Source organism: Tachysurus vachellii, chromosome 16 (genome assembly GCF_030014155.1).
Source record: "Tachysurus vachellii isolate PV-2020 chromosome 16, HZAU_Pvac_v1, whole genome shotgun sequence".
Classification (NCBI taxonomy): Eukaryota; Metazoa; Chordata; class Actinopteri; order Siluriformes; family Bagridae; genus Tachysurus; species Tachysurus vachellii.
In genome coordinates, this window is record NC_083475.1 from 1,362,222 (window position 1) to 1,387,474 (window position 25,253).

General features: G+C 44.0%; 1 protein-coding gene across 1 annotated transcript; it reads left to right on the top strand.

The window, feature by feature from the left end:
* Positions 1-718: 718 nt before the first annotated feature.
* On the top strand, positions 719-24,201 carry ube2h (ubiquitin-conjugating enzyme E2H (UBC8 homolog, yeast)). The gene is made up of 7 exons (XM_060889473.1): positions 719-961; positions 7,076-7,152; positions 11,251-11,325; positions 11,457-11,496; positions 13,013-13,065; positions 20,921-21,049; positions 21,450-24,201. The coding sequence occupies exons 1-7, from the start codon at positions 909-911 to the stop codon at positions 21,572-21,574; spliced, it is 552 nt and encodes a 183-aa protein (XP_060745456.1). The 5' UTR covers positions 719-908; the 3' UTR covers positions 21,575-24,201.
* The last annotated feature ends 1,052 nt before the right edge of the window (positions 24,202-25,253 follow it).

Genomic DNA, 25,253 nt, shown 5'->3' on the forward strand with positions numbered 1-25,253 from the left:
TATGTATGTGTGTATTGTATAGTATAGTGTTATGTATGTGTGTATTGTATAGTATAGTGTTATGTATGTGTGTATTGTATAGTATAGTGTTATGTATGTGTGTATTGTATAGTATAGTGTTATTTATGTGTGTATTGTATAGTATAGTGTTATTTATGTGTGTATTGTATAGTATAGTGTTATGTATGTGTGTATTGTATAGTATAGTGTTATTTATGTGTGTATTGTATAGTATAGTGTTATGTATGTGTGTATTGTATAGTATAGTGTTATTTATGTGTGTATTGTATAGTATAGTGTTATTTGTCTGTATTGTCTTGTATAGTGTTATTTATGTCTATACTTTTGAGAGTCACAAACAGAACTGAATTCCTTGTGTGAGTGTGAACACACTTGGCCAATAAACCTGGTTCTGGTTCTGATATGTAACATCTCTAGTTGTATATTTGCACTGGACACTTTGCACACCCTGCATTAGTGTACAATTCCTGTTTTTATCCTTGTTTACATCCAAATTCCTGTTGTTGTTTTTCTTGTAAATCTTTGTTTATTTACTTTATATATTTATTTACTTTATTTATTTCACCTTCTCGCCCATCACTGTCCCCAACCCAAGACAGATTGGTGTGTAGACCCTACAGTGCCTGACAGTAAACGTGGTTCTGATTCTGATTCGGACTCCAGTCCGTCTCTTATATATGACGCCATCAGTGTGGGAGGGGGGGAGACATACAGGATAGAGCACAACAAAGCAGAGAGAGGACGAAGCAGCCGAGGGAAACGGTGCGACAACAAGGTGCAAGTTCATTAGCTGCTCTTTTACTTATAGTACTTTACAGTTTAGATACAAGTCAAGCGCACGACAATCCGGTTGAGAAGACATTAGCATTCCACACGGAGCTATAAACATGTCGTCTCCCAGTCCGGGTAAAAGGAGAATGGACACCGACGTGGTGAAACTGTATCCTTCACTATATTGGACAAAAACCTGCATATAACGACATGTCTTAGTGTTAACAGCTAGGTTTATATATAAAACAAGTGTACACAGCCTTTTACCAATAATGTTTGTTTACATGACAACAATACAACAAACGGATAGCAGGTTTAAAAAAAAAACACCGTATTAAAAGCACAGTATTGTCAACAACTAGCTAGCAGCAGGATTACAGCCCACAGATTAGCAGTCCGTTTATTTTTAGCCTGTACAATGTAGTGTTAATGTCCGTGCTGACAGTCACAGTAACACTGTCTGTGGGCTTTAAAATGCTTTGTGAAGCCTTTGCTGTTTGTTCCCGACGTGTTTCAAGGTTTTTTTTTGTCGTCTCTGTTATTTAGCCAAGCTGTTAGCAGTTACGTACTTCCGTCCCGCAGTGTGTGTGTTTGTGTGTGCGTGTGTTTTCATACACAGTGTTGACCAAAGCCTGGACACAGACAGATAAAAGTACACAACACACACACCATTAACATCTGTGTGTTATGTGTTAATGAAATGCAACATAGACACTCGAGCTACGGTGAAGCTAATGTGCTAACACGGTGAAGCTAACGTGCTAACCATAGATATCTATACGCGCTAACACGGTGAAGCTAACGTGCTAACGCGCTAACCATAGATATCTACACGCGCTAACACGGTGAAGCTAACGTGCTAACACGATGAAGCTAACGTGCTAACACGGAGAAGCTAACGTGCTAACACGGAGAAGCTAACGTGCTAACACGGTGAAGCTAACGTGCTAACACGGAGAAGCTAACGTGCTAACACGGAGAAGCTAACGTGCTAACACGGAGAAGCTAACGTGCTAAGTGAGCAGCTGAGGCCTGACTACAGTACAGAGGTACGAGTCTGTGCTGTTGTCCGGATGATTAGTGACAGATAAACAGGGTGACAGCTGTACTGTTTACAGGCTGTAATGTGGTGATGTTTGGTGAAAAGCGCCGACTGTAAAACAGACTAGTTTTCTGTGTGTTGTGCCTGTTCACCCTGGGGGTGTTTTATAGTGTAGTGTGTGTGTTGTGCCTGTTCACCCTGGGGGTGTTTTATAGTGTAGTGTGTGTGTTGTACCCGAGCTGGTTTATTCCCCACACTAGGGTTAGTCCTGTTATTGCTATTAATCGGATTGTTTTTCTGTATTGACGCCTCTAGCGGACGGTCACATACGGAGCGTTATTGCGCTGTTGTACAAAGAAAAGGCCCATAACAGGCGGACATGGGCGTCTGTGTGTGCTGTGGTGTTAAGGCCTAGTGACTTAGTGATGAAGAGTAAAGAACAGCAGGAGCTTTACACCGTGTTATACACACACAACGGGCACAAACACTTGTGTTTTCGTGTGAGGGGCAGACAAGCGCGCACGCTGATTGGTCAGTCTGTTACCACCCGGAAGCGGAAGGAGGAGGGACTCCGGGCTCAGGGAGCATGACTGCGCTCCATTCTTCACTTCTCACTTCTCAGCTTTATTAGCTAAGTGTGTTCACTCTCACACACCGGGTTCTGTTTGTGACTCTACACACATAAATAACACTATACTATACAATACACACATAAATAACACTATACTATACAATACACACATAAATAACACTATACTATACAATACACACATAAATAACACTATACTATATACACATAAATAACACTATACTACACAATACACACATAAATAACACTATACTATACAATACACACATAAATAACACTATACTATATACACATAAATAACACTATACTACACAATACACACATAAATAACACTATACTATACAATATACACATAAATAACACTATACTATACAATACAGACATAACACTATACTATACAATACACACATAAACAACACTATACTATACAATACACACATAAATAACACTATACTATACAATACACACATAAATAACACTATACTATACAATACACACATAAATAACACTATACTATACAATACACACACAAATAACACTATACTATACAATACACACATAAATAACACTATACTATACTATACACACATAAATAACACTATACTCTACTATACACACATAAACAACACTATACTATACAATACACACATACATAACACTGTACTATACAATACACACATAAATAACACTATACTACACAATACACACATACATAACACTGTACTATACAATACACACATAAATAACACTATACTATACAATACACACATAAATAACACTATACTATACAATACACACATAAATAACACTATACTATACAATACACACATAAATAACACTATACTATACAATACACACATAAATAACACTATACTATACAATACACACATAAATAACACTATACTATACAATACACACATCCATAACACTATACTATACAATACACACATAAATAACACTATACTATACAATACACACATAAATAACACTATACTATACAATACACACATAAATAACACTATACTATACAATACACACATAAATAACACTATACTATACAAGACACACATAAATAACACTATACTATACAATACACACATAAATAACACTATACTATACAATACACACATAAATAACACTATACTATACAATACACACATAAATAACACTATACTATACAATACACACATAAACAACACTATACTATACAATACACACAAAAATAACACTATACAATACACACAAAAATAACACTATACTATACAATACACACATAAATAACACTACTATACAATACACACATAAATAACACTATACTATACAATACACACATAAATAACACTATACTCTACTATACACACATAAACAACACTATACTATACAATACACACATACATAACACTGTACTATACAATACACACATAAATAACACTATACTACACAATACACACATACATAACACTATACTATACAATACAGACATAAATAACACTATACTATACAATACACACATACATAACACTATACTATACAATACACACATAAATAACACTATACTATACAATACACACATAAATAACACTATACTATACAATACACACATAAATAACACTATACTATACAATACACACATAAATAACACTATACTATACAATACACACATCCATAACACTATACTATACAATACACACATAAATAACACTATACTATACAATACACACATAAATAACACTATACTATACAATACACACATAAATAACACTATACTATACAATACACACATAAATAACACTATACTATACAAGACACACATAAATAACACTATACTATACAATACACACATAAATAACACTATACTATACAATACACACATAAATAACACTATACTATACAATACACACATAAATAACACTATACTATACAATACACACATCCATAACACTATACTATACAATACACACATAAATAACACTATACTATACAATACACACATAAATAACACTATACTATACAATACACACATAAATAACACTATACTATACAATACACACATAAATAACACTATACTATACAATACACACATAAATAACACTATACTATACAAGACACACATAAATAACACTATACTATACAATACACACATAAATAACACTATACTATACAATACACACATAAATAACACTATACTATACAATACACACATAAATAACACTACATTATACAATAGACTATACAAGACAATACAGATGTGATACAATAGTCAGTATGAGTATTAAATATAAATTCAGAATATATGACAGATCAGTTATGTACATAGTGTGAGTTTACATTGTAGTGTAAATAACAATATTGTGTAATATTATACTTTAGTACAATATACAGCAGCAGTAGTGTGTAATATACACAGATGATGTGATGACTGACAGTCCTGATAATGCAGCACTTATAGATATGAAGCAGTGAATATAATGATGGTGAGGTGTTAATCAGGGTGATTGTCTGGGGAAACAAACTGTTCCTGTGTCTGGTAGTTTTAGTAAACAAAGTTCTGTAGCACCTGAGAGAAGGGAGGAGCTGAAAGAGGTTGTGTCCAGGGTGTGAAGGATCAGTGGTGATTTTTACTGCACGGTTTCTGGTTCTTGTGTCGTACAAGTCCTGGGGAGTGGGCAGGGGGGGCAATTATTTTTTCTGCTGTTTTTACTGTGTGTTGCAGTCTGTTTCTGTCCTGTTTTGTTGCTGCACCAAACCAGATGGTGATGGATGTGAACAGGACAGATTCAATGACTGCAGTGTAGAACAGCATCAACAGCTCCTGTGGCAGACCAAACTTCCTTAGATGGCGTAGAAAGTACATCCTCTGCTGGGCCTTTTTGATGATGGGGTTTATGTTGCACTCCCATTTCAGGTCTTGGGAAATGGTAGTGAACAGAAACTTGTAGGCCTCCACAGATGACACCGGGCTGTTAGATATTGTGAGGGGGAGTAGTGTTGATAGGTCTTTCCTAAAGTCCACTATCATCTCCACAGTTTTGAGGGTGTTTAGCTCTAGACTGTTCAGACTGCACCACAGCACCAGCCGCTTCACCTCCTGCCGGTATGCAGACTCATCGCCATCTTGGATGAGACAGATGAGCGTAGTATCATCTGCAAACGTCTGGAAATATAGTATTAAAAGCCGAACCGAAGTTGACAAACAGATTCCGGGCGTCTGTCCCGGGGCAGTCCAGGTGTTGCAGAATGTAGTGCAGTCCAATGTTGACTGCGTCGTCCACTGATCTGTTTTCATGGTAGGCAAACTGTAGGGGATCCAGCATCTGTTCTGTGACAGTCTTTAGGTGGGTCAATATCAGCTGTTCAAAGGTCTTCATGTCGACAGATGTCAGAGCGACAGGTCTGTAGTCATTCAGTCCAGTGATGGAGGGTTTCTTGGGGACCGGGATGATTGTAGAGAGTTTAAAGCAGAAGGGGACTTCACACAGCTCCAGAGATCAGCTCCAGTACACCAGTTAGAAGTATAAAATTCCAGCATTACTCTGCACTCGCCTTCTCCTTTTTATCAGTCTAGAGTGACACCACAAGGCTTGAGTTTCAGTCAGGACATGCAGTGACGTCAGAAAACACCAGCATGTTCCTCAGGTGTGTGTTCTCAACACCTGGTGTCTCACTCAGGACTCCTCTGACCCATGTGGGTTGCCAAATCTGGGAAAAACTGTCCTCTACTGAAGCCAGCCCAACATGAAAAGGGATTTTTGTATCCAACCTAAAAGGTAATAGTCCTGACACATGACCTGCTTGTTCTCGCCTTTCTCTGTGAGGGTCCCTCTGACCGAATTAGACAGAGATTGGGTACATAGACGTGCTATCACATGTTTAATCAAGAGCATCAGAGTAGTCCTGCCCCAGACCCAGACAAGTCCATGATGAAACCCCTCATTTTTTTGTCAGACATGAATTAACAGCAGCTCCAGGTTTTCCTTTTTTCCTCTAGTTAATTTTTCCTTCTCCTCCTCAAATATGGACACTGTCATTGGTTGTGTTGATGACTCCTACAAAACCTGCAGTCACATGGCAGTGTGAGGCTTTCACCATCTCTAATTGTGACTAATGACTAATCTAATCCCTCTGCAGGATCAGTCACGCTCTATTTAATTTCAATACTCCTAATAAACACAGGCACTTCAACAAGACAAGTGAGCGACACACCCACAGCTCTAAGGTATGAAGGTGTGGTCAAATTTCCCTAGGTCACCATGGTAATGTAGAACACTGCCTCCAGTAATCGTCCCGGCTTCACAGAAGGCTGTCAGATGGACTTTAGTAGATTTTCTGGTCTCTCAGGCCATTGATGAAGCAAGCCCACAAGGCCCAAATGCTCATTTGCATAAAGAACCTCTGTCATGTTCCCATATATGGTAAAGAGCTTCAGCTGCATGATTCGGACCACATGGCACATGCAGTAAAGAGAGATTTACATGAAGTAGAGCAAAACAAACAGGTTTATCTACAGGTTCATATATCGACTTTAAATGAAGCTAAGAGGTTTCTGGGAAAAGCCAGCAGTGTCTCTGGTTCCTCATGTTTAGGAATTCTAACAGTACCCATGATGTTTCCACCTGCTCTACTGGGCACTGACCTTAACCCGCTTCATTCAGCATTGAGAGTAAACATGAAGTCACCATTCTGAGTGGACTTAATGAATTTGTGGTGAAGTTTTATGGACCACAAGGAAGTAAGATTGTTTTTTTTTTTTCCCTCTTCTAAGTAATAGTAAGTGTGTAATATGTTGACCTTCAGTGACTCCTGCACCTTCTGACCTTGTTGATGTTTCCTATAAGTGCCATTTGTATCTTAGGGAAAAAATATAGGATCTTATACAATGCCTTGATTTGATAAATATCCAGTTTAAAGTTAATGGCAGTGTTTGTGATCCTTTCAGACTCTTAGCTGTATAACAAAAGTAAAGCATTAGATGTACATTTAAAATTAACATAATTAACATAAAGCATTTGGTTAAAGGCAGTCAGGCTGGAAACACATCAGTTCTGCTCCTGTGCTCCCCCTACCTTATCCTCCCTCCTGCCATGCCACCCCCATCGCCCTGTCATCCTCCTGCCCTGCCACATCCCATTGCCCCGTCCTCCCTCCTGCCCTGCCACCCCCACCGCCCCATCCTCCTCCTACATTGTCCTCCCTCCTGCCCTGCCACCCCCCACCGCCCCATCCTCCTCCTACCCTGTCCTCCCTCCTGCCCTGCCACCCCCACCGCCCCATCCTCCTCCTACCCTGTCTTCCCTCCTGCCCTGCCACCCCCACCACCCCATCCTTTCCTACCCTGTCCTCCCTCCTGCCCTGCCACCCCCATCGCCCCGTCCTCCCTCCTGCCCTGTCCTCCCTCCTGCCATGCCACCCCCATCGCCCTGTCATCCTCCTGCCCTGCCACATCCCATTGCCCCGTCCTCCCTCCTGCCCTGCCACCCCCACCGCCCCATCCTCCTCCTACCCTGTCCTCCCTCCTGCCCTGCCACCCCCCACCGCCCCATCCTCCTCCTACCCTGTCCTCCCTCCTGCCCTGCCACCCCCACCGCCCCATCCTCCTCCTACCCTGACGTCCCTCCTGCCCTGCCACCCCCACCACCCCATCCTTTCCTACCCTGTCCTCCCTCCTGCCCTGCCACCCCCCACCGCCCCATCCTCCTCCTACCCTGTCCTCCCTCCTGCCCTGCCACCCCCACCGCCCCATCCTCCTCCTACCCTGTCCTTCCTCCTGCTCTGACACCTCCCACTGCCCCATCCTCCTCCTACCCTGTCCTCCCTCCTGCCCTGCCACCCCCACCGCCCCATCCTCCTCCTACCCTGTCCTCCCTCCTGCCCTGCCATCCCCACCGCCCCATCCTCCTCCTACCCTGTCCTCCCTCCTGCCCTGCCACCCCCCACCGCCCCATCCTCCTCCTACCCTGTCCTCCCTCCTGCCCTGCCACCCCCACCGCCCCATCCTCCTCCTACCCTGTCCTTCCTCCTGCTCTGACACCTCCCACTGCCCCATCCTCCTCCTACCCTGTCCTCCCTCCTGCCCTGCCACCCCCACCGCCCCATCCTCCTCCTACCCTGTCTTCCCTCCTGCCCTGACACCCCCACCACCCCATCCTCCTCCTGCCCTGCCACCCCCACCGCCCCATCCTCCTCCTACCCTGTCCTCCCTCCTGCCCTGCCATCCCCACCGCCCCATCCTCCTCCTACCCTGTCCTCCCTCCTGCCCTGCCACCCCCCACCGCCCCATCCTCCTCCTACCCTGTCCTCCCTCCTGCCCTGCCACCCCCACCGCCCCATCCTCCTCCTACCCTGTCTTCCCTCCTGCCCTGCCACCCCCACCACCCCATCCTTTCCTACCCTGTCCTCCCTCCTGCCCTGCCACCTCCCACTGCCCCATCCTCCTCCTACCCTGTCCTCCCTCCTGCCCTGCCACCCCCACCGCCCCATCCTCCTCCTACCCTGTCCTTCCTCCTGCTCTGACACCTCCCACTGCCCCATCCTCCTCCTACCCTGTCCTCCCTCCTGCCCTGCCACCCCCACCGCCCCATCCTCCTCCTACCCTGTCCTTCCTCCTGCCCTGCCACCCCCCACTGCCCCATCCTCCTCCTACCCTGTCCTCCCTCCTGCCCTGCCACCCCCACTGCCCCATCCTCCTACCCTGTCTTCCCTCCTGCCCTGACACCCCCACCACCCCATCCTCCTCCTGCCCTGCCACCCCCACCGCCCCATCCTCCTCCTACCCTGTCCTCCCTCCTGCCCTGCCATCCCCACTGCCCCATCCTCCTCCTACCCTGTCCTCCCTCCTGCCCTGCCACCCCCACCGCCCCATCCTCCTCCTACCCTGTCCTCCCTCCTGCCCTGCCACCCCCACCACCCCATCCTCCTCCTACCCTGTCCTCCCTCCTGCCCTGCCACCCCCACCGCCCCATCCTCCTCCTACCCTGTCCTCCCTCCTGCCCTGCCACCCCCACCGCCCCATCCTCCTCCTACCCTGTCTTCCCTCCTGCCCTGCCACCCCCACCACCCCATCCTCCTCCTACCCTGTCCTCCCTCCTGCCCTGCCACTCCCCACCGCCCCATCCTCCTCCTACCCTGTCCTCCCTCCTGCCCTGCCACCCCCACCACCCCATCCTCCTCCTACCCTGTCCTTCCTCCTGCTCTGACACCTCCCACTGCCCCATCCTCCTCCTACCCTGTCCTCCCTCCTGCCCTGCCACCCCCACCGCCCCATCCTCCTCCTACCCTGTCTTCCCTCCTGCCCTGCCACCCCACCACCCCATCCTCCTCCTACCCTGTCCTCCCTCCTGCCCTGTCACCCCCCACCGCCCCATCCTCCTCCTACCCTGTCCTCCCTCCTGCCCTGCCATCCCCACCGCCCCATCCTCCTCCTACCCTGTCCTTCCTCCTGCTCTGACACCTCCCACTGCCCCATCCTCCTCCTACCCTGTCCTCCCTCCTGCCCTGACACCCCCACTGCCCCATCCTCCTCCTACCCTGTGCTCCCTCCTGCCCTGCCACCCCCCACTGCCCCATCCTCCTCCTACCCTGTCCTTCCTCCTGCCCTGCCACCCCCCCACCGCCCCATCCTCCTCCTACCCTGTCCTCCCTCCTGCCCTGACACCCCCACTGCCCCATCCTCCTCCTACCCTGTCCTCCCTCCTGCCCTGCCACCCCCCACTGCCCCATCCTCCTCCTACCCTGTCCTTCCTCCTGCCCTGCCACCCCCCCACCGCCCCATCCTCCTCCTACCCTGTCTTCCCTCCTGCCCTGCCACTCCCCACCGCCCCATCCTCCTCCTACCCTGTCTTCCCTCCTGCCCTGCCACCCCCAGCACCCCATCCTCCTCCTACCCTGTCCTCCCTCCTGCCCTGCCACTCCCCACCGCCCCATCCTCCTCCTACCCTGTCCTCCCTCCTGCCCTGCCACCCCCACCACCCCATCCTCCTCCTACCCTGTCCTTCCTCCTGCTCTGACACCTCCCACTGCCCCATCCTCCTCCTACCCTGTCCTCCCTCCTGCCCTGCCACCCCCACCGCCCCATCCTCCTCCTACCCTGTCTTCCCTCCTGCCCTGCCACCCCACCACCCCATCCTCCTCCTACCCTGTCCTCCCTCCTGCCCTGTCACCCCCCACCGCCCCATCCTCCTCCTACCCTGTCCTCCCTCCTGCCCTGCCATCCCCACCGCCCCATCCTCCTCCTACCCTGTCCTTCCTCCTGCTCTGACACCTCCCACTGCCCCATCCTCCTCCTACCCTGTCCTCCCTCCTGCCCTGACACCCCCACTGCCCCATCCTCCTCCTACCCTGTGCTCCCTCCTGCCCTGCCACCCCCCACTGCCCCATCCTCCTCCTACCCTGTCCTTCCTCCTGCCCTGCCACCCCCCCACTGCCCCATCCTCCTCCTACCCTGTCCTCCCTCCTGCCCTGACACCCCCACTGCCCCATCCTCCTCCTACCCTGTCCTCCCTCCTGCCCTGCCACCCCCCACTGCCCCATCCTCCTCCTACCCTGTCCTTCCTCCTGCCCTGCCACCCCCCCACTGCCCCATCCTCCTCCTACCCTGTCCTCCCTCCTGCCCTGACACCCGCTCCGCCCTGTCCTCCCTCCTGCCCTGTGATGTAAAAAGCTAGTCTGCCACTGGTAGCCTGGAGGACTAGCTGAGGTTGACAAGGTGGATGTGCATGTTTGTTGTTGGGGAGTTACAGGTTGCAGCTGTGCCTCAGATGCAGCGTAATTGCTTTAGCTCTTTTTGGAGTGTTATTAATTCTGATGCTAATAACTTTTCCCCTGACTGCAGCACCATATGAGGGAGGAGTATGGAAGGTGCGAGTAGATCTTCCAGACAAATACCCGTTCAAATCACCATCTATAGGTACTGTGTGTGTGTGTGTGTGTGTGTGTGTGTGTGTGTGCGAGAGAGCGATTCTAAATCAGTTTAAACCATGTCAGAGATCTTCATGGAACCACTACAAGATGTGCTCTGTTGTGTTTTGTCTTCTGCAGGATTCATGAATAAGATCTTTCATCCGAACATCGATGAAGCGTAAGTAAAGATGTGTCGAGTGTGTTGGAGAAGAGACGTGAGAAGTTCCTTACTGTCTGTTTATCCATTCAACAGCATGAGGGTATCTGTAAGGGAAAGTTTCTATCTATATACAAGTGTACCTTAATGAGTAGAGAGACCCAGGAATGTTGCTGATCAGGTCTGAGGACAGTGAAGGACCTGAAGTCAAATGTACCATGTTTCTGAGTTAATGATGCCAAGCATCAGCTGTTTAAGTATCAGGTGTAATAGTGGCTGGGGAGTACTGTAGTTTTTAATAGTCTGCATAAAGTAAAGGTTAGGAACTATTAATAATCTGAAACTGTTAGATGATTTCATTGTATAGTCACTTCTACACTTCCACAGGCTACAGCGAGGAACCTGATCTGATTAGAAACTCGGACCAGTTTATTCGATCAATAGACACCCTGTAGGAGTTCGCTGAGAGAAGAAGAGGGTTCTTAACTGTAGGTGGTGTTTTAAATGTGTGGGCCTCAGAGAGAGGGGGAGGGAGTGAGAGAGGGCGGGAGCGAGAGAGAGAGAGAGGGAGGGAGTGAGAGAGAGAAAGAGAGGGAAGGGAGTATGAGAGAGGGGAGGGAGTATGAGAGAGGGGAGGGAGGGAGTAAGAGAGAGGGAAGGGAGGGAGTAAGAGAGAGGGAAGGGAGGGATAGAGGGAGGGAGAGAGAGAGGGGGGGAGTATGAAAGAAGGAGGGAGAGAGGGAGAGAGAGAGAGGGGGAGTATGAAAGAAGGAGGGAGTGAGAGAGAGAAAGAGAGGGAAGGGAGTATGAGAGAGGGGAGGGAGGGAGTAAGAGAGAGGGAAGGGAGGGAGTAAGAGAGAGGGAAGGGAGGGAGTAAGAGAGAGGGAAGGGAGGGATAGAGGGAGGGAGAGAGAGGGGGAGTATGAAAGAAGGAGGGAGTGAGAGAGAAAGAGTGAGGGAGAGAGAGAGAGGGAGTATGAAAGAAGGAGGGAGTGAGAGAGAGAGAGAGGGGGGGAGTGAGAGAGAAAGGAAGAGAGAGAGAGAGGGTGGGAGTGTGACAGAGAGAGAAAGGGAGGGATTGAGCGAGCGAGAGAGAGAGAGAGAGCAGGAGTGAGGGGGAGAGCAGCTGTATGATATTTAAAGTTAATAAAAGGTGATCAGGTCTGAATGAGTGGACTTCAGGAGTCACCAAGCTGCACGGTGAGCACACAGAACTTGTGGTGTGTTTATATCTTATTAAGCTGTAATATAAACTGGTCTGGTTGGAACCAGTCAGCACTTATCAGTACGGAGTAGTGTGGTCTCTAACATTGTAGTACAGCACGTCCCCTGTTCTTTATTTACACCTGGTGTGATTGATCATTAAGTGTGGATACTGAAGGAAGTTTTATTAATATTCACATTACACCAGTCACTGCAGATGTGGAACTGTACAGAATTCTAGATGATCTGAGGAGCATCACTGTGGTATTCTCCAGCCAATGGAACCATAACATTTAATGTCTAATACAGAAGAACTGTTTTGTCTTCACTGTAGGTCTGGGACTGTGTGCTTAGACGTGATCAATCAGACATGGAGTGCTCTCTATGGTATGTATGAGTTTACACACACCTGTGTGTATGTGGGGGGGTGGGGGAGGGGCCTGTGACACTCACAGATGAGCTCGGATGTCTCCCTCCACACTTTGGGCTTTCTATCCATTTATTAGCGGTTCATGTCAGTTTCTGAAATGTTGTGGATCGTCTCTAATGTGAATTTTAATCTGGACTCCATCTGCTTACTGCTGATGTGTTTACATCTTCATTCTATATCTCCTGCTGTGAGGAGGTCACTGATGTGTTTACATCTTCATTCTATATCTCCTGCTGTGAGGAGGTCACTGATGTGTTTACATCTTCATTCTATATCTCCTGCTGTGAGGAGGTCACTGATGGTTTTCACTACGATGCTGTTGTTTTACATGTCAAATGTCTCCACGTGGCTCCCTGATGGACTTCCCCCTTTTTCCCCCATTACTATTTTTATTAGGTTTTTTCCACATCAAGACAAAATAAAAACTCTACAAGAAATTAAATATCAAAATGAACAATGACAGTTGGAACATAAAATAAAAAAAATAGATGACATAAAAATACACTTAAATGAGATAATATTTTGATACTTGAACTTAACAAATTGCAGCAATTCAGTGTTCTTTAACCTTATGTTCAGGTCCCAGGTTATTGTGCTGTCAAGTCCACTTGACCACAGAAAAGGAGTCCAGATGTTATAAAAGTCATTTAGCTTCCCTTTAATAGCACATGTCAGTTTCTCCAAAGCAAAGTTTGAGGACATTTCCTTGATCCATTGGTATGAAGACGGTCTTTGAGTGTCTTTCCACTTTAATGCAATGACATGTCTGTTAGTTTACGTGTTCTTGCATTTACGACCAGATTTATTGGGTATATATGGAATACACACAGTTTTGGTTGGAGATAAAGAGGAACATTATCTCCAATGAACTGACCAATTATAGTAAGAATTTTATTTATTAATTTTATAACCTGAAAATGCTTCAAACTATTGGGGTTTTGTGAAGTGCCCGGATAAAAGTGTCTAGCTTTGTAAGAAATACTATCTCTGGAATAGAAATAACTATAAATAACTATATATAACTATATCTGGACTATTTCGAATCGCCATGGCAAGAGGTTTAACTGTAAATAAAAATAATAAGGCTTATAAGGGGCACCTTTGGTGGCTTTGAGATTTGGCTATTTGTTATTACTTCTGCCAGAGGATCCTTATAAATTAGCCTGAGCCATTTAAGATATCCATCTCCCAGTCCGAATCTTTTAAGCATTTCAAACAGGAGTCTTCGTTCAATCCTGTCAAAGGCCTTTTCAGCATCCAATGACAGGATTGCATGGTCTTTAGCATTCTGCTTTTTATATAGTATATTAAGAACCCTACGTGTATTATGGAAGGCCTGTCTTCCAAGAACAAACCCATTGTGATCATTCATAATGAGGTTACAATTCTCATAGCTAAGGCCTTGCAAAGTATTTTTATGTCACAAGACATTAAGGATCTTGGCCTATAGGATGACCTATCATTAGAAGGTTTGGCTAGCTTTAATATAAGTGTTATTAGTGCTGATCTTAATGAAGGGGGTAGGATTCCTTTCTCAAATGTTAAACATATTAAGCAAATGTAGTATAAGTTTCCTTTACTTACAGGTTGCTTATCTGAACTATAAGTGTAATTGGGGCATGATCAGACAGTATGATACTATTATAGTAGCATTTGAAATCAGGCTATTAGAGACTAAAAAATAATCTATTCTTGAAAATGTTTTGTAGGTACTTGAGAAGCATGAAAATTATTTTTTATTGGGATTAAGATACCTCCAGATTTCAGTTAAATTCCGGTCAATCATAGACTGTTGATGGGTATTCAGTACACAGTTAAAATCCCCATCCCATTATGTAATGACCATTGTGTGATGATATTGTGAGAAATACATTTTGATAGAAAGCATGGTCATCATCATTGGGCGCATATGTATTTATTAGATTAATTTGAGTTGTTAAAATTGTACCATTGAGAATTATGTACCTCCCTAACGGATCTATATGTTGTGTTCTTAGCTGAAATGGGATTGACTTATGAATAAGACTCATGACTCCTTTAGCTGGAGATGTGAAAGAGGCATTGTGAACTTGTCCTGGCCATCACTTAGTAATGTTGCTAATATGGTCTTATAACAGATGTGTTTGTTGTAAGAAAACAATATTTGATTTCATATGTTTCAGTCTACACAATACTTGTTTAAGTTTGACAAGATTATTCAACCCTCTAATATTCCAACTACTGATTTGGATCTCCGAATTATTAACCATTACCATATTGTCCACACTATAAGCCGCAACTTTTTTCCCCACGCTTTGAACCTTGCGGCTTAAACAATGACGCGGCTAATATATGGATTTTTCCAGATGGGTTTAAAAGAGGGTTTAAAATTGCAGACATCTTCACAAATCTTACATGGTTGTGAGTAATAGTCTATTTCATCAGGCTTTACCTGCGCTTCACTGAGCATTACAGTCAACATTTCTGCATCGTAGTGTATGATCGTGCCATAGTTTGTAGTGACCGAATAAAGGCCTCTGTCTCAGTAATGGGTTTAAAGATGTGGCATCGTTCTGCTTGTGTAACTATCAGGTTCGCAGGGTAAATCATGCTGTAGTGGACCCCCATTTCCCAGGTCTGGGAACAAACTGATTCGTTGTCCTTCATATCGTAGTTCTTTTAGACTTCTAGCTGCTCACAAAGTTTTCTCTTTATCCTTGTAGCACAAGAATTTCATCACAATCGGTCACGGAGCTGTCGGGCGGTTAGGGTTCATTTGTCTGGCCCGGTTTGCTCGCTCAATAACAAGCGCAGATATAATGTGTTGCTCAGAAGATTAGGGAGCCAATTTACAAAAAAACGCAAACGCCCGAGCCCTCAGTTTTTTCAGGTAGACCGATCAGTCTCAAGTTTGAACGTCTTCACGGCCCTCCAGATCTTGTACTTTATTGTGCAGAGACGATGTTACTCCTTCAAGTTCTTTAACTTTGTGCTGGAGAGCTGTAACGTCTTCTTTGTCTTCGGTTTGTGAAATTCTCTCCTCGGCTTCTCCTATTCTTTTCAAATGATCAATTAAATCAGTGTTTATGCTTTTTATAGCATCCCTCATGTCGGTAGTTTGTTTTGAGAAGTCCGCCCTCAGAGAGCACAACAGAAGATGTTGTGGTTTTTAGCAGTATTAGCCGTGCTCTACCTTGTCCACCTGTTTGCTAGCACGCGCTAGGTTATCCTCGTCATTTTGTGTCGATTCCTTCGATTGGAGTGCCGATTTGACATCTTTTGGTGGCATTTTGTCTCGTTTGTCTTTATATTAGCTATCCTACAAATATATCCAGCAGCAAGCCCTTCTCCTGCGCCGTACCAGCTGCACACCATAACCGGAAGTCCCCGGACTTTCCCCCTTTACTCCTATACACAGCTCCATGGTCTTCATGTTGCTTTATCCGTAACAGCACATGTTAGAGACACTGAGCTATTAACAGGGTGTGTTGTCATCTTTTGACCACTTAAAGAGCTACAATAGAATTGGCCTGGAAGTTCCAGTACTTTAGGAAGGGACTGAAGGACCAAAGGGAAGAGACTTGCCCAGGTCTTGTGTGCAGTTTTAGTACATTAATCACAAACTGTAGATGGTAGAAAAAACTTTCGGTTCATATGATCAACTGTGTGTCTATTCTCATTACCCTATGCTTACATGTACAGTGATGCCTCGAGATACGAGTGCTTTGACATACGAATTTTTTGAGATACGAGCTGTGATTCGACCAAATTTTTGTCTTGAGATACGAGCATCCAAGCTGCCGCCGCCGAAACAAAGATCCCCAACAACCACGTGTGCTCTGTTTCCCACCTCAGCTTCCCACGTCTCACTCGGTTAAAGCCGCATTTCCACTGCACACGACAAACGACGGCTGATAAACAGGAAGTCATTCATTTCCTATGGAGAGTCGCAAAGGCGCCGACCATCTGCGGATCTGTAATTTTCGGATCCGTTTTGAGCGTTGGATCCATTAAAAATTTTAACTTGTACGACTACACCGCATCTGATATGCCGACCGGACAGGTTTTTATTAAAACGACCGGCAGATGTTAGTGAGGAAAGAGTGACAAAAAAGGCAAAAACAAGTGAAGAGAAAAGAGATGAAGAAAATTAATGTAAAGAAAACAGAAATTGTAGCAATTAAGTTCAGTTAAGTTAAGAGAATTTCAGTTCTGTCAGGACCACTTTGTCAAAAGAGAATTTATTAGATGATATGTATACAGTTAGTGTTGGCGGTATGGTTCTGTTCTGGGCAAGAATCCCCGCGCCCGTCCGTGCGCATGCGTGGACAGAGCGGAGAAAGCAGCGTAAATAGAACAGACCCCCGTATAACAGAACCACTAATCATGTATAGTATTAGATATGCTCGCTTACGCGTTTTTGGAAAATAATAAATAAATGAATGGATAAATAAATAATTAAATAATTAGAGGGAGAGAAAAATGTGTGGAGATTTATGACGTAAACTGGTACAACGTACACGGGTTCCGGCTCGGTGGAGTCGGGGTTGGAGGAGGGAGTTTAGTTCACAGCAGCAGCGAAGCGCTAGAGCGGCTCAATGAATGGGAATTTAAATGGTCGGTAATATGGAGGTCGTAACCGGATCAGTGCGCGTCGTGGACAACTGATTAACAGCTGATGCACACTTGACGACGTGACCTGACAGAACTAACGTGATGCTTGATTTAAGTTCGTTAATTTTAGTGAAGTTTAGTTAAGTTCCATTTAAGTGTAAAGTAGCATTAAGAGTGTACAGTAGAGTGTACAGTAGTGTACAGTAAAGTGTACAGTAGCATTAAGAGTGTACAGTAGAGTGTACAGTAGTGTACAGTAGAGTGTACAGTAGTGTACAGTAGAGTGTACAGTAGAGTGTACAGTAGCATTAAGAGTGTACAGTAGAGTGTACAGTAGCATTAAGAGTGTACAGTAGCGTGTGCAGTAGAGTGTGCAGTAGCATTAAGAGTGTACAGTAGCGTGTACAGTAGTGTACAGTAGCATTGAGTGTGCAGTAGTGTGCAGTAGAGTGTACAGTAGCATTAAGAGTGTACAGTAGAGTGTACAGTAGAGTGTGCAGTAGCATTAAGAGTGTACAGTAGCGTGTACAGTAGCGTGTGCAGTAGCATTAAGAGTGTGCAGTAGCGTGTGCAGTAGCGTGTACAGTAGAGTGTGCAGTAGCATTAAGAGTGTACAGTAGCGTGTACAGTAGAGTGTACAGTAGCATTAAGAGTGTGCAGTAGAGTGTACAGTAGCAGTAAGAGTGTGCAGTAGAGTGTACAGTAGCATTAAGAGTGTGCAGTAGAGTGTGCAGTAGAGTGTACAGTAGCATTAAGAGTGTACAGTAGAGTGTGCAGTAGCATTAAGAGTGTACAGTAGCGTGTACAGTAGCGTGTACAGTAGCATTAAGAGTGTACAGTAGAGTGTACAGTAGAGTGTACAGTAGCATTAAGAGTGTACAGTAGAGTGTACAGTAGAGTGTACAGTAGAGTGTGCAGCAGCATTAAGAGTGTACAGTAGAGTGTACAGTAGAGTGTGCAGCAGAGTGTACAGTAGAGTGTACAGCAGCATTAAGAGTGTACAGTAGAGTGTACAGCAGCATTAAGAGTGTACAGTAGAGTGTACAGTAGCATTAAGAGTGTGCAGTAGTGTGCAGTAGAGTGTACAGTAGCATTAAGAGTGTACAGTAGCGTGTACAGTAGCGTGTACAGTAGAGTGTACAGTAGCATTAAGAGTGTACAGTAGTGTGTACAGTAGTGTGTACAGTAGAGTGTACAGCAGCATTAAGAGTGTACAGTAGCGTGTACAGTAGAGTGTACAGTAGAGTGTACAGTAGAGTGTACAGCAGCATTAAGAGTGTACAGTAGCGTGTACAGTAGCGTGTACAGTAGAGTGTGCAGTAGAGTGTACAGTAGCATTAAGAGTGTGCAGTAGAGTGTACAGTAGAGTGTACAGTAGCATTAAGAGTGTACAGTAGCGTGTACAGTAGAGTGTACAGTAGCATTAAGAGTGTACAGTAGTGTGTACAGTAGTGTGTACAGTAGAGTGTACAGCAGCATTAAGAGTGTACAGTAGTGTGTACAGTAGTGTGTACAGTAGAGTGTACAGCAGCATTAAGAGTGTACAGTAGAGTGTACAGTAGAGTGTACAGTAGAGTGTACAGTAGAGTGTACAGTAGCATTAAGAGTGTACAGTAGCGTGTACAGTAGCGTGTACAGTAGAGTGTACAGTAGCATTAAGAGTGTACAGTAGTGTGTACAGTAGTGTGTACAGTAGAGTGTACAGCAGCATTAAGAGTGTACAGTAGCGTGTACAGTAGCGTGTACAGTAGAGTGTACAGTAGCATTAAGAGTGTACAGTAGTGTGTACAGTAGTGTGTACAGTAGAGTGTACAGCAGCATTAAGAGTGTACAGTAGCGTGTACAGTAGAGTGTACAGTAGCATTAAGAGTGTACAGTAGTGTGTACAGTAGTGTGTACAGTAGAGTGTACAGCAGCATTAAGAGTGTACAGTAGCGTGTACAGTAGCGTGTACAGTAGAGTGTACAGTAGCATTAAGAGTGTACAGTAGTGTGTACAGTAGTGTGTACAGTAGAGTGTACAGCAGCATTAAGAGTGTACAGTAGCGTGTACAGTAGCGTGTACAGTAGAGTGTACAGTAGAGTGTACAGTAGAGTGTACAGCAGCATTAAGAGTGTACAGTAGCGTGTACAGTAGCGTGTACAGTAGAGTGTACAGTAGAGTGTACAGTAGCGTGTACAGTAGAGTGTACAGTAGAGTGTACAGTAGCATTAAGAGTGTACAGTAGCGTGTACAGTGTAGTGTACAGTAGCATTAAGAGTGTACAGTAGTGTGTACAGTAGTGTGTACAGTAGAGTGTACAGTAGCATTAAGAGTGTACATTAGTGTGTACAGTAGTGTGTACAGTAGAGTGTACAGCAGCATTAAGAGTGTACAGTAGTGTGTACAGTAGTGTGTACAGTAGAGTCTACAGCAGCATTAAGAGTGTACAGTAGCGTGTACAGTAGCGTGTACAGTAGAGTGTACAGTAGAGTGTACAGCAGCATTAAGAGTGTACAGTAGCGTGTACAGTAGAGTGTACAGTAGAGTGTACAGCAGCATTAAGAGTGTACAGTAGCGTGTACAGTAGAGTGTACAGTAGTGAGTAAGTGAACGAAAGTGAAAGTGTACATACGAGACAAAATTCCTCCTGTTTACTCCTCCCTCAACCTCCGTGTGCATCTTCCGTAAAGTAAAAGAAGTTTATTTTTTTAACATTCTCTTTTATTACTGTATGTTTTTATAGAATATTTGTCATTTATAAATACAGTACTGAACATTTTTCATATTCAAAACACAAAATAACTGGAGTGGAATTTTGCGAGCTGGAACGGATTAATGGGATTTTAATTCATTTAAACGGGAAAATTGTTTTGAGATACGAGCAAAGTCACGGAATGAATTAAACTCGTATCTTTAGGCATCACTGTATTCATTTAGCAGATGCCTTTATCCAAAGTGACTAAGACGTGAGGGAGATAAAGAGGGGTGTGGGGGGGGGGGACTTCAGGGCTGGTTGAGAACAAGGGGGTCTGATGTTTCCCCATAAGCAGAACCTGGTCTAGAAGCTGTGTATCACCATCAGTTAGATAAGGACTGATCTCCTTCATGTTCTACTGAACCTACAGGTCATCCCCAGGTTTCTGGCTGTCCTGACTGGTTTCAGTGGCTTTGGGTCTAGCGATTTCATTATCTGTTTATCTAATACATCTCTTCATTGTTTTTTTTTTACCCCTACAGACCTCACCAATATATTTGAGTCATTTCTGCCACAGCTCCTTGCGTACCCCAACCCCATTGACCCTCTGAATGGAGATGCTGCAGCCATGTACTTACACCGGCCAGAGGAGTACAAGCAGAAAATTAAAGGTGAGTGACAGCCTGGTGTCCACCCAATATATTTACAGCAGTGATGGACCTCACACTGTTACGATAGAAGTTTAATAATGAACCTCCTGAACCTCCAGCAGGTGGCATGATGGTGAGAAGGTGAGAAGAGTCACCACAGTACAGTTACTTGGACCTTGTTTTTTTCATACATTTTTGGCAACATTATCTCATCAGGGGCCTGAAGGTTTAGTGTTCATTATAATACAGTAATAATTAAGTTGAGATATCAGTTGTGGTCTGTGGGCGCAGGGTAATTGGTCAGAGTGCCAACTTAACAGGTGATCACAATGTCTGTGTTTTCATTCCCTTAGCAGCAGATTTAGGACCTGTCCATACAAATGCCAGCTTGTTTTACCTCCTTGTTCTCTCTTTCTTACAGAATACATTCAGAAATATGCAACAGAGGAGGCTCTGAAGGAGCAGGAGGAGGGAGCGGGCGACACTTCGTCAGAAAGCTCCATGTCGGATTTCTCAGAAGACGAGGCACAGGACATGGAGTTGTAGTGAACATGCACCTCTTCTTTATTCCAGAGACTATAATTTCCTAAACATGAGACGCAGACTATAAAACTCATATTTAAGCAAGACAATTTTTATATTATTATTATGATTATTATTATTATTATTATTAAAATCTGAATTTTTATGGCTCTACCATTGATAAGGATTACCCTCTTTATGTGACATCCCCACACCTAAACCTCACACACACATGCGCGCACACACACACACACACACACACACACACACACACACACACACACACACACCTAAACAGTGGCTGTCTAAATCCTTCCCTTTAGATCTATAATTACATTACTATCACTGCACTACAGACAGAGCTTATCAGTGAGGGATGACATTTCAGATGCTTCTCCAAGATTAGACACAGATCAGAAGGCAGTTGTCTAGCCTACACGAGTCACTAGAAACTGTTTGTTTCACAGCACAATCTCTGAGCACAAGTGGTCTCTGCACTCCCACAGATTGGACACTCTAAATGACGACACTAGTCGTCTCTCACACACTAACGGTGAGGGGGTGCGTTTATTTATTTATCTGCAGATAATCACCAAAAAATAGTCATCTAAATTACAATCCACGGTCCGATCTACAGAAGCGACGTCGTCTTTACTAGTTCAGTGTGATTGGACGTATTCGGGTGGCATGTTGTCCACTTTCCTTATTGTTTCTCAGGTTGCTCTTTTTTTAATTTTATTTCTCTCATTAATTGGGATTAAAATGACAATTGCAATATTTTTTTTCCTCCATTTGAATTGAGTTTGTGTAAACCGATTTGACCCCCAGCCGCTCCAGCAGTGCCGTGTGGGTCCACGTTGTGCAGTTAGAGAGCTCGGAGTGCCGTGTCCTGGAGATAGGAATGAAACTAGTGCAGTGACGTTACCATGTAAATACACAGCCCTTATTGCCAAAAGTAAAATAAAGCAGTCTTCTCTTCCTTATTATTTGCTGGTGTCCTGTTTTGGATGGCGCGCTGCCCAATGCGTGGACCAGCTTCTGCTTTAAAAAGAAGCTGGTCCATTTGTAGAGAATGAATTAACCTAACAAGAAGCTGTACAGCTTACGTGTGTATATGTTCTTTATAACAGAGTGCAGTAAGTCCTATCTGACTACACTTACACAGTGGGGTATAGACGCCAGGCTACAGGATGGATTTCTTTTTTTGTTTTGTTTTTTTGTTTTTAAATGGAAATCTGCAAGATGTCAGTTAGGATGTACATTTAATCCCCCTGTAGGGTAAATGTTGTTCTCCTGATCAGACAAGGTCCTGGTGAGAGTTCCCTCAGAGCTCCTCTCACTCACTGACCCATATTTGCTCTGAACTTTCGTCTACTTCAACGAGGCAAAAACTGTTGAAGAAAAAAAACAAACATGTGGAAAGGAAGCAAAACAGTGATATAACACCATTATACAGTGTGTTTCACCTGCAGAATAGCATCCTGACACACACACACGAAAAAAAAAAAAACGAAATGAAAGAACTGTGTGAAGTTCGTGCGCCTCGGTCGAGATGAGAGTCTTTAGAACTTGTACATGGACGTTTCTCTGGAGAACATCTATCATCATCAGCCCATTTGTGTAAGCCATCACTAACCTCTCTCTCTCTCTTTCTCTCGGTTTTGTTTCTTTTTAAACGTATGGATTTTCTCTCCTTAATGCAGTATTCATTATGTTGAAGATGCTGAGGTGATGCTAGTGTATATCTCTGTAGATTTTCTTTAGAAGTGCTGCTTTATTTTCCCACTTTGCGAAGATGCATGTTGTTTTTTTTTTTTGGTTAGTTTTTGTGGCTGTGCGCCGCCGCCTCTGCTCTGATTTAGGCACAGATACTTAAACCATGGCAGGGTTTTTGTTTGCTTTGCTTTTCTTTGGTGTGGAGAAGCCAACACCCTGACGTGTGTGCTTCCACTGTTGGTCTAATTATGAATTACTCATAACTTTCAGTGATTATTATTATTGATGTATATTTTTGTCTAGTTGATGAAATGAACACTCGTTTGTTGCAGGGCTTCAGGAATCCACACACATTTATTAAAGGCATGCACACCTTTATTTAGTTTGACGTAAAGTGCGATGTGGTTTTGTAAGTGCAGAACAGTCGACTAAAGCTTTAGACACATTTTGTTTTCACTCATGGCCTAAATTTTAATATTTTCTCCTTAAACCCTGAGCACTTTCAGGTCCATAGCGAAGCCTGGAAGTCCCCTGGTCCGTTTGCGTGCGATTAAACCTAGCTTTTCTTCTTGGTGAATGTCTGTGTCTGAATGTCTGCCCAATATTTCAGTTAACAACAGATTTAAACAAGATCACTGTGTGGGGTTTTTTTTCTTTCCAATCCTGTGTGCCTGCTTTCAGTTCAGCCCACTTTCCACTTAGTCCCTACGCCCCTGTCGGATATTCTTTACTGCCTGTTTTTAATGAATGCAATCAATGTATTAAAGTAATTCACAGCTTTTCCTTTCATTTCTAACCGTTTTTATTATTATTTTCTTAGCATTGTCAAGTGGGCATGCCTGTCATAGAGTGTTCCTTATCTATAGAACGATAACGTCCTAAAAGGCTGTGTACAATAAACTGTAATAACCTTTTGTAATAAAATATTAAATACATATCGCAGCTTATTTCCTTCTCTGAATCAGTGGAAAGTGTGTTGTTCCACAGCACCACAGTGTGTAGAAGCAGTTGCTCATTTATAATCATGTTGGTTTTGTTTCTCTTGTCCAGTCTGGCTTGGTACCGTACAGGAGCCAGAGCCAGGCTAGTGAGTAGAACTCGATGGGTTCAAGTTTAAAAATGATTTTTTCTTCTCAACTAAGCAGCACCAGTGCAGTAGTCAGACAATAGACTTAATTTATGAGGGTGTTGCTGCATGTACACTGATCAGGATTAACCATAAAACCACCTGTAGTGTTGAGGCCTGGACTCCACAAGATCTCTGGTGGACATTAGCAGCAGGTCCTGTGTTGTGAGGAATCATTATAAACACATAGTGGGATTATAAATCATTATAAACACAGAGAGGGATTAGAAAATCATTCTAAATGCCGGAGAACGGGATTATAAATCATTCTAAATGCCAGAGAGTGGGATTATAAATCATTCTAAATGCCAGAGAGTGGGATTATAAATCATTCTAAATACCGGACAGCGGGATTATAAATCATTATAAACACTGAGAGTGGGATTATAAATCATTATAAACACAGAGTGGGATTATAAATCATAAACATTGAGAGTGGGATTATAAATCATTATAAACACCAGAGAGTGGGATTATATATCATTATAATATATGCTTGTCAGATCTGATTTGAGAAGTCTAAACAATACTAAAATACCCAAAAAAGATACGAAATAGATTCAATGTACCAAGTGATTAGGGATGATGAGCACAGAAGAGACCTTATCTTCTTATCTTACCTGCGATGGACAGCCCTAATGTTGTGGAAACCCTGAGAATGTGTGAGAATAAAGTGTGGGACGAGAATTAGTTTATCTGACAGCCACATACAGGACTGGACATGGTACCAAACCTCTTGATTGGACAATGTCTCAAGCAGGTGTGGGTCACTTATTAGTCCTGGTGGACTTGACCATTGAAAAGAAAACTCTTGGTTATTGTATTTGTACCAAAAGCATTTTGAATGATTCTGCTGTTTTG

Excerpts from the sequence above, each read along its gene's own strand:
- ube2h (XM_060889473.1), top strand. The coding sequence starts at position 909 with ATGTCGTCTCCCAGTCCGGGTAAAAGGAGAATGGACACCGACGTGGTG. Across the intron at positions 962-7,075 it reads GACACCGACGTGGTGAAACT|CATTGAGAGTAAACATGAAG; the intron begins GTATCCTTCACT and ends CGCTTCATTCAG. Across the intron at positions 13,066-20,920 it reads GACATGGAGTGCTCTCTATG|ACCTCACCAATATATTTGAG; the intron begins GTATGTATGAGT and ends TTACCCCTACAG.